This window comes from Castor canadensis, chromosome 6 (genome assembly GCF_047511655.1).
Source record: "Castor canadensis chromosome 6, mCasCan1.hap1v2, whole genome shotgun sequence".
Taxonomy (NCBI): Eukaryota; Metazoa; Chordata; class Mammalia; order Rodentia; family Castoridae; genus Castor; species Castor canadensis.
The window spans coordinates 124,924,202-124,934,984 of record NC_133391.1 but is presented as its reverse complement, the minus strand read 5'-3'; the positions used below and the strand labels follow the sequence as shown (position 1 = coordinate 124,934,984).

The 10,783-nt window shown below is 38.2% G+C and overlaps 1 protein-coding gene across 3 annotated transcripts in view; it reads left to right on the top strand.

Moving 5' to 3' along the window:
• Positions 1-425: 425 nt before the first annotated feature.
• Positions 426-10,783, top strand: part of Rnf180 (ring finger protein 180) — a 183,381-nt gene continuing 173,023 nt past the window's right edge. The window contains exons 1-2 of one of the 3 annotated variants that reach the window (XM_074077413.1): positions 4,603-4,690; positions 8,889-9,699. In XM_074077413.1, the coding sequence (XP_073933514.1) occupies positions 9,676-9,699 (24 nt within the window). In that variant the 5' untranslated portion in view covers positions 4,603-4,690; positions 8,889-9,675. Of the gene's footprint in view, positions 566-935; positions 1,113-4,602; positions 4,691-8,888; positions 9,700-10,783 lie in introns of those variants that run through there. The other 2 variants (XM_074077412.1, XM_074077414.1) reach the window with 2 other exon arrangements.

Sequence of the window (10,783 nt, the reverse complement as noted above, 5' to 3'; positions counted from 1 at the left end):
ACCCCACTTGGACATGGTGTATAATCCTTTTTCTACATTGCTGGATTTGGTTTGTTAGTATTTGTTGAGGATTTTTGCATTGATATATACACAAGGTTCCTTGGTTTGTAGTTTTCTTGTGATGTCTTTGTCTGACTTTGTTATCCTTTCATTGGCATTTGGGGGGGGGGGGGAGGGGAACGATTGCATACAGCCCCAGTCTTGGGACATGACTCCAAATAAGCCACTTTAGGCAAATGAAAACTTCTGTATTTAGCAGAGAAAGAAAGCTACATAATCTTTTGGGGTTAGCTCCTAGTTCCTTTTCCATTTCTCAAGCCAACTAATAAAACGTGTGTTTCACATTCCAAATCTTATTTATAATCTTTTGATGATCTATTTCTGAATCTAGATTTTATGAGTCTCTGGCAAGTCCACATTTACTCCAAAGGGCCCCCTCACTCCTTGAATAAGCACTTTGATTTGCCTCCAGTCACCAACTCACCTCCCAACTGTAATTTGCCAAGAGCCACGTATGTTAGTGGTTAATAGAGCACCTGCGTGGAACCTTAGGCACAGAAGGAAGGTAAGCTACATTTCTAGTGCTATCAAAGGGGAAAATTAAACCCAGGTTAGTAGTGCCACTTCGGGAAACGTCTTAGGCTTGGAGGTGGGTGGCTGGGGTGCCGGCCCACTTTGGCAGGTGGGCTGGGAGCTGAGCACCTTACCATGTTGGGTGGGGACCCGGGAAGCAGCACCGACTTTCCGGGCTCGGGTGAGGGGTGCGCAGAGGGAAACTTTCCCACGGCTCCGCGGGCGAGTGCCGCGCGCCCGGGGCGTACGCGGGGTCAGGGCTGGGCGCCGCCCACGCGCGGAGTGCTGGAGGCCGCGGAGCGCGGGGAGCGCGCGGGTGGCGCGTCCGAGGCCTCGGGTCGGGGCTGCCGGCGCAGCTCGAGCGCTTTCCGCGGGGTTTGGCTCCTGTCGCTTCCCGTCTCCCCGAAGCCGCATCGCCACCGCCGGGGCCGCCGCAGCCGCCAGTGCTGGAAGCCGCGCTGCGAAGCCAGGCGCGCCGGGAAGGCGCGCCGGGAAGGCGCGCGGAGCGGGCGGGCGGCTCCGGACGCGGACGTCCGCAGGTAAGGGCGGCTGCCGGGGCCCGGCGGCGGCGCTTCCCCGAGGGCCCGACCTTGGCCCACCCGGCCCGGAGCCTTGGCCCCGCGCTGGCCCGAACGAGGACGCTGGGGGCCCGGCTACATCCCGCCCCGGCCTCAGGTCACGCGCGGCGGCTTAACTTTCGCACCTGAGGTTCCCGAGGCGGCTTTGGGGTGCGCCTGGCCCCGGGATGGAATTACAGGGATGTGGAACCCAATCCTGGGCGGCGCCGGGGCGGGGTGCGGGGCCGCGGGGGCGCGGGGCTCCGGCGGCCTGGAGCGCTCGGACGAGCGGGCTGGGAGCTTGCGGGGATGCCGACTCACACCCCCTCCTCCCGAGCCCTTCGCGCAGATCCACTTTCTTTTGTCTGGCCCATCTCGGTATTGGTGTCTCAGCTGCTTTTGTTGCAGCCTTGAGCCCAGGCTGGGCACACTTTCTGCTGGGGAGAGCATGCAAGGCAGCTCTGAAATGAGGGGAGGCGAGGGTCCTTAGAGGGAAGTCATTTTTAGTGCGGTAATTAGCTGGAACATGTAGGTGTGATGGGTTCTTTTGAGATAACACTCAATATTTTTGTAGCATCTAATAGTTTTAAGTGCACCCCTGACAGCATTTATGAGTTAACTTCAAAGGAGCTTTATGTGGGCAGGTTACTTATTACCCATTTTATAGACCAGACAGCTGGGGCACCCACGAAGAAAAGTGATTATATCAAAACTAAGCAGTCTTTGTGGAAGCTGGAGTTAGAACTTGCCTGGGACTTTGTGGTCCAGTTCAGTCTCTCAGCCTCCAACAAAATTTAGTACTCCAAGAGTGCCAGTCAGGTACTCATTCTATTTTAACTTACTCATTAATTATTTATGTCTTTCTTTAAAAAGTACAGTTGAATCTTTTCAGACTCCTGGAATAGTACCCTTAAAAGTGGTACTTAAAAGATCAGAATCATTTTAGTTGTTGAGTAGGATCACTACAGAAGAAGTATGGAGTAAAATTTCTTTGTCATTTGCCTGTTATATCTTTCATTTACCGTACAAATACAGTGTCACCAGTAAGCCAAAGTATTTGGTGATAATCATAAGTAGAGAACCTAAGTAATAATAAATAAGTAGAATGGAGGACAGGCTTCAAGGTATTCCTGAATATCGAGCAGCAACTTGTAAAGAATTGAATATACAGGAGGCTTTTCATTTTAGAAAATTAACTTGTACAGTAATTGCACAATTACTGTTTCTGTTCTTATCTCCCCACATTAACAATTAACGAGTTTTCTTAGGGATTGCTCTTAAATAGTTTTGTCAATGGATCTTTTATTGCCCCATTTTTCTTCCTCTCTTTTGTTTTTATCTGTTTGTTTTTCAAAATGAAGAGTTTTTTTCTTCTAAAATTCAAAAAAGAATCTTGAAAAAACCAACAGGTTTTTGAAGGTAGAGCTAAGTAGAACATTTGAATATACCTGAGGTCAGATCACTGCCTCTTTAGTAAATAAATTTCACGCATTAAGCAGGAATTTTTCCAGGCAAGTATGCAACAAATTAATAACCATTTTTAATAGGCCACTGTACTATTTTATGACACATCTACCAGAATAATAATAATGCTTTTTACTTATGTAATGCCTTTTTTATCAAGAAGCGTAAAGCTTTTAAAAAATTTAAATTTTGCTAATTACATTGCACAAATTTTAGTAGTCAGTGTACCTAGACTTAGTTGCTGCCTCATGGGATGGATTTTTCCCCCCTTATGCCAACTCCACTCAGCTCTTTGAAAAAAGAACAATAATATGTCCTTTCTTTCATAGGGATATTTGGAGAATAAATGAAGTAATGTCTAGAAAATAGTTCTTCAACACCATGGAAGACAGCTACTTTGTATCTTCAAAGTGTGACCATACAGTCATTAAACTCTTTCCTCCCTTAGACATGTTACCTTTTTAAAGTGATAACCTTTATAGGCTAAAAACTTACTCTAATAGTGCTACTGCTGTTCATACTTATTTTGAATCTTTTGAAATTTCAAGTCAGTTTGAGAGTAACATAAAAACATTACGATTACTTTTATAAACACTTGTTTGGACTTTATTAAGTAAAAAAGCTGTATAATTCAACTTCAGCACTAATTTTATTTGCTCACCTTGGTACAATGATTTTTGCATGATTGTAAAAATTAGTTCTTCCTTTAAGATTTTATCATTATTAAGGAAATTTAAGGACTGGAGGGAATGCTCAAGCAGTAGATCGCCGGTCTAGCAAGTACAAAGCCCTGAGCTCAAACTGCAGTACCAGGAAAAAAAAAAAAAAGGAAATTTAAAAGATTACCTGATAATTATGAAGGCAATTTAAAAGCAGTTTAGGGCTGGGGATGTAGCTCAGTGGTATAGTTAGGCATACCTAGCTTGTATGGGATCCTGAGTCCCATCCCCAGCACCACACACACTCAAAAGTTTAAAATAGTGACAGCATTATTAGAATAAGTTTACAACCTTCAAGGAGGGCTAAGCTCAAAGGGACAATGCTCACCTCTAGGTGAAATTCTACACCCATGTGTACATTTTTGTGCTGTTAAACATTTTGAAACAAATTAACTTGTTTTATAACTTATCAGTTACCTCTTTGTCACATTGATGTTTTTGAGAATCAGATATTTTACATGTATGTTAAGTATGTTAAGTAATATTTTAAACAGATCACATATCTTACTGGAATAGTATTAAGTTGGTAGTGTATTTCATATAGAAATTTGAACTTCACATAAATTCAGGTATAACTCTTGCAATAATTTAATGTCATAAAATTTGGTTCAGTATTATATTTTGAGTTTAATACAACTAGGACAAAGTAGTCACATCCAAATATAAAATTGGTATTTTAAAAAATAATTATTAGCAAGCTGTGTATGCAACAGATTTTCCTGATCACACCATTGTCAAAAGACCAACGTTAAATAAATATAGCCTAGAGATCTAATTGGCTTTTATTACCCATTCTAGAATCAGGCAGCATTTCATTCTATAAAATAAAATGAATACTCCTTGGAACAGGCAGGGGATAGGTTTTTATAAGGTGGGAATTAGGAAGAGAATAATTTAAAACGTACACCACGTTACTGGTGTTAATGTAGAAGTACTTCCTTATCACACTAGTTCGGGTGGATTGAGTCGCCTTGGATTGATTGCTACACATCTCTGTTTTCAGGAAAACCAGATTTGTTTTTGTCCTTTAAGTTTTGATTATATGGCATTTGATATGCATAATTTAATATCAGTTTGATCTCTCAGGCCTGGTACAGGAGCTCAGTCCAAAACAATGGTGTCCTGTACATTTTATTTAAGTCCACTTACAGAGACATTATTTTCTTCATTTCTGGACTCAAAATATTTATAACTGTATAAAAGTATTATGTATTGCCTTAGTCCATTTGGCCTTCTATAATAAAATACTTGAGATTAGGCAATTTATAAAGAACAAATTTATTTCTTGCAGTTCTGGAGGCTGGAAGTCCAAGCTCAAGGTGCAGGCAAGTTTGGTGTCTGGTGAAGATTCTGGTCTCTGCTTCCAAGACTAACACTGTATCCTCACATGGCAAAGGGGGAAAGAATAGAAGAGAGCCTAAGCTAGTTCCCTCTAACCTTTTTATAAAGCATTAATCCATTCACAAAGTGAGAGCCCTCATGACTTAATCACTTCCCAGAGGCCCTCCCCCCTCAATATCATCACAGTGAAGGTGAAGCTTTGGCATGAATTTTGGAGGGGACACATTCAAACTGTAGGATCTGTCATGTTTTATAAGTGCTGGAAGACCCCCCCCAAATCATCAAGGAGGAGTTTATAATAAACACGTGAATTTGTTTAATGAGGTAACAGGAGTAGGGGGTTTCCTATACAGTCTAGCCGTAGCTGGGAAAAAGTGATAATATTGTGGCTACAAATACACTTTATTCCAGTAAATACAGTGTACAATCAGGGACACATAGAAGAGGTACCTTTTTTTTTATATCCAGTGGGGAAAAATGACATTATTTAGCAGCCACATCTCTCTCTTAATTGAGAATAAATGGTAACTTTGAGAGAAATCAAAGATTTTGAGATGTAGACTGTTGAAATGACAAATTATCAGCAGAAAAACAGTTTGCCCATAGAATGACCCTTTCTGAGATGAGCAAGTATGAAGGTCAAGATCTAGTTCCACACCTGTCTGCCTCTCGCACACCTGTCACCTCCATCCATGATTTGTGCTTCTCCTTTGGACAGAAGGTAGAGAGAGGCTGATGGAGGAATGAGGATATTTGTTTTACATAAAACATCATTTTTTTCTTACTCTAGAAGGTTAACACTTCATTTTTAAAGTTTTATCAGTATTTCTCCTCTTCAATTCAGCCCCATAAAATTGCCTAGAACAAAGTATTTTGTTTCGACACTAATATGAAATAAAGTATACGAAAACAGAATCATATTCATCAAAGCAAGAATATAGATAATGTAAACATTAACTGCATAATTATTGAGGCATTTTCTTTTCTTAGATTTTAGAATTTTTTGGAAGAATGACTTGAATGATTGAGTCTCATATAAAAGAAAACTGAGAAAATTAGAGCTGCTGCATTTTCATTTTTATACATTTATGTATTTTATAATTTTTATTTTGGTAAATCTTTTATCTTGATAAATGTCTCAATAGGAAGTAGAAATGATAGGAATTTTCTGCTTGTAGTAGTATGAATGCCCTCACATTTTGTAATCCTTTTACCTGATTAGCTCACTGATGGTTTGACAGATATAAAATCTTAAAAACAATGAATAGACCGTTTAAAATAGATATTAAAGGCAATTTCAAAATATTCTTCATAACATAGCTACAATAAGAATAACAATCTCAGTAAGAATTGCCTGGCCTATTCAGAAACCTGTGCAAAGAATTATCTGAGGGGCTAAAATTGACATGGATACCAATTTATGACAGTGTTACATATAGACATGTGAACCAATGATATGTATAAATTGGACTGTCTACTTGAGGTTTAGTGAAAATAGAAATTAAAATTAAGGTTTATCTTTCTGACCAAATCCTGCTGAAGTTTTTGGTTTTTAAGGTATAATGTATGCTTTCCCAGATCATTTGTCCTCTGGGAGATATATAAGTTTTATATTAAGTATTTGTATAGCTGCACCTCCAGTAAGGCTGTACAGTCATAAATAAAGCTTCCCCAGCTCAAGTCAAGAATTATACTTATTGTTGACCAGGCATCTACCCTTCTCATCCCTGTGTTTCGGGTTATTTTTTTTCCTTCCTTGAGATGCCCATTCCTCTCCACTGTACCTGTGTAATGCTCTGTAAATTCTTTCTTTTAATGGCCAGTGATTAATGCACACCAGTAATCCCAGCTACTCTGGAGGCAAAGATATGAGGATCATGGTTCAAGGTCAGCCCTGGCAAAGTCAGAGACCCTATCTAAAAACAAACTGAAAACAGAAGAACTGAGGAGTGGCTCAAGTCATAAAGCCTTTACCAGCCCAAGGCCCTTAGTTAATTCCCCAGTACTGCAAAACAAACAAAAAATATCCTGTATTGTTACTATATCATCAAGAGAATATTTTAATTATAGTTTTGTAAAAATTTTTGTGCTGTCTTTATTTCAGAAAAGGCACACCTGTTTTTCTAGTATAATCCAACTAACAAATCCAAGAACACTTAATTTTATGATTGATGCTTTTTATATGAACTTCGACTACTGTTCCTTATTTTTTGTGGTATTTGGTATAGTATTATTAAATGTCTTAATGATTTATTTTTTTCATGTTTCTCTTTTTCTTCACCTAGATTGGCACAAAGGATGTCAAATATGTGGTTTCCATATTTCTATTAAGACAGACTTTTAAGGTTTTATTTTTAAAAATTGTAAACTATTTCAGATATATTGAGAGCACAATATCCTAACCACTGTGTTCCCATTACTTAACTTTATAAAGTATATTAACATTTTACTATTTCTTCTGATTTTTAAAAGAAAAATCCAGCTAAAACTTAAGGCCCCTTAGGTCACTTCCTAGAGATTACCATGCTCTTCATATTAGTGTAAATCATTCCCTTGCATGTTTTTATATTTCTGCTATATATGTGTTTGGCTTTTAAAGAAATGCAGCATTACTTCACATTGTTTAAAACTTTTTATTCCTGTTACTAATCTGTATTATTTTATGAGTTTATTTCTGGTAGTCCTTTTAAGTTATTTTTAATATTCAAAATTATTTGTAATATTTTGTATAAAAACATAGCTTTAGTTTATTAACTTTTAATAAAAGTTATATGAGTGAACAAAAATTTATTTATCAAGTCTGTTGATGCATGCTTTGATTGCTTCTAGTTTTTTGTTATTACTGCAAAGTGGTGCTAAAATGAACATTCTTATATGATATGTTTCCTTATACACATATAAACCTAAAAGTAGAATTGTAAATTTCTCTGTCTCTCTCTCTCTCCCCTGCTCGTTCTCTATTTCTCTCTCTCTTCTGTCTATCCTACTAGAGCTTGCCAAATTGTTTTACAAAACACTTATATTTAGTTATACCTTCCATAGCAGATTATTTTAGATTCTTGTTACTCTGTATCATTTTTGTGCTTGTTATTATAAGACCTTTTAAGTTTTCTCAATGTGCTGCATGTGAAATCTTATCTTGTTTTATTTTTCATGTTTTCTGGTAAGGTTGAATACTTCTCACATGATTGTTCATCGTTGAGTTTCCCCTTGTAGGAATTTTATTTTCCTGTCCTTTATATGTCTCTGTTAGGTATTTTTGAAAATTTGTGTTGAAGAATTAATTGTAGATAGTAACCATTTGCTTATATTCACAATTCTTTCTTCTAGCAATTGGGTGGATTCTTAATTTTGTCATTTCTCATACTGAAGTTAAAGAAAGATCAATATTTCAATTTATCAATGTATTCTGCTGTTTTTTGGAACAGTTTTATGACCCAGCATGTAGGCACAACCTTGGTCTTTACAAATTTTTCACCTTTCCATTTCAATTTTCAAAAATTCTTTCTAAATCAAGTAGGGTATGAATAACTCTGAACCACAAAAAAACAGAAGGAAGTGACCTTAAGCAAGAAGCACATGGTTCTAGGTTGAGAGGACTTTCTCTACATCTGTATCTATGTATCCCACCGTTGCTTCATGATGCAGATTGCCTCATAGACATAGGCCAAGAAGCTTCATTTTGCCCCTATAGTCAAGTCCCTTTTACATAGGGCATTTGCCAACCAGCAAACTGGCAGGAACTGCTGGATTTTCTTTTATTTTCCAGAAGTTAAGAAAAACAGTAGGCAAAAGGGGAGTTTTGCCTAACTGCAATTGCAGTTTTATTTGTATTTCTTCTTCTTCTTTTTTTTTTGGTCAAGGGTTATATCAGTTGCTCTTCCAGGGAAATAGGAAGGCAATAAAGATAGTGCAAGATGTGCCCTCTGAAAAATAGATCAGAGAGCAGAAAGCCGGATCTTGATGGCATATCAGAGATAGGGGAAATGGACTGAGTGCTTTGAACATCACCAAGAATGACACAGTAAATCTGAGCAGGGGACAGAAAAGTGATCGTGGGTAATTTCCTCAACCCATTTAATACCAAGTCTGGGCAGATCTCCCTGTGATTGAACAGGTGGAAGAAGAAAAAAACATAAGGCAACATAAAACAAAACCTCTGAAATACTGTAGAGCAAGAGAAGATTTATTTTTGAAAGTAATTACCACATTAATTCCTTAACTTGATTGGCAGTGGTTTCCTGAATTCAGGTTTCTGCAAAAAGTGAAACATTTGACATTTGGGGACTCCTTATAAGATTTTGTTAGGGGAAGTGCAACTTTTGCTTTCTTAAAGAATGTGATTCTCAAAAAAATGACTTTAAGACACTTCAGAAAATGAACCAACCTAATTTCATTAGGGGATCTGCACTAGTCACATAGGAAGTTTTATTTCCAAACTATGGGTTCTGGATTTACTGGGAGTCATGACTGACTATTCAAAATGTACAAAATATTACTGTCTGGAAACATTTAAAGAAGATAGGCTAAGCTCCACATACTTCAGCAGCCTCTGAAGTCTTCACTTAATGAGAAGAATGAAGAAACTAGTAGTGCAGCTTGGCCATTTTATTATATAAGCCAAGTTTTCATCATAGTATCTAAGAGTATTGTGAGTTTGAGGACAATCCATGCTGAAGGACTGTATGGAACAGCTGAGTGCAGAGGCAGTTGCAGGAAGGAGAATAAAATTTCAAAATGGCCATATCGTGATGTGGATTCCATAAAGAAAGAAGAGAAAGTACAGAAATGCAAGCAAACGTTAACAGTGGAAAAGCCACCCATATCTATATGCACTGTGCAGTTTTTTTGGACTCTGTCAACTTCATGGACCTTGTTTTAAGAACGCTGATGTCACATGAGAGCTGATCAAGACTGAGTGTAGACTTTGAAGTTTCACCTTGGAGCTAGTTGCTGCTTGCCTGTTCTGCTCTTTTACTATAGCTGCTAGGATAGCCTTGGGTAGAAGAGAACAGCCAGTGATGTTGGTTGCCTCCTTTGTTCCAGTAAGTGACTTTCCTGAGAACTCTGTCAGGACCCTATGCCACTTCACCCCCCACCATCCTTAAAAATCTCCACACTAAACAATAAGAACACCCTCTTCACAAAATGTCATGAGTAATTTCAGAAGTTGCTTTACTTCTCTAGGCCTTAGTTTTCTCATCTATAAAATGGAGCTAATAGTCCCCTTCTTATAGAAATGTCTTGATGATTAAAGGAGCTAATGCCACTTAATAAGTACTGTTCTCACAAATAATAGCCAGCTTTTAAAATGGCACTACAAACCCCTTGACTTCATGGTTTATAGATGGAGATTTTAGTTGAAAAAATATGAAGGGTATGCCACTTTCTTATCTATTGTTAATTGAAAAGAGGGAAAGTACACATTTTTTGATAGATAGTTTAATAAAGAAGATTATAAGTAGTGTTAATACTTTCAGTCACATAGTCACTAAAGCACATATGTCATGAAACTCAGACTGTGTTCTGTAATGGTGTCTCTAAAAAGTCAATCTCTGTTATAGCTTTATGAGGCTAATGAGATCATCATCCTTTGGTAGTGTTTGCTAAATTTGTCCTGGTGATGCTAATAAATTGTGCCCTGACTGTAAGCAGAGTAAGAACAAGATGACTTTTCTGTCTTGCTTCTGCTTTCTTGCTTATTTAGTCATTCATTCTACTAAGAAAAACCCAGCACAGTACTAGCACTGCAGTACAGTCAGCACTCTGTATCTATTTGTTCCATATCTACAGATTCAACCAACCATGTAACACAGATATTTTTTATTTTTGCAAAATTATCATTAGTTTTATTTTGGTGTTTTTAAATTTTTTAGTTGTTTATACATTTATTCATACATGTATACATTGTTTGGGCCATCTCTCCCCCCCTGCCTTCCATCCCCCACTCCCACCTCCCCATTCTCTTCACTTCCAGGCAGAACCTGTTCTGCCGGCTGCTTCTCCAATTTTGTTGAAGAGAAAACATAAGAGATAATAAGAAAGACATAGCAATTTTGCTAGTTTGAGATAAAGATAACTACACAAAGAGATTCCTAGCATTGCTTCCATGCACATGTGTATTACAAC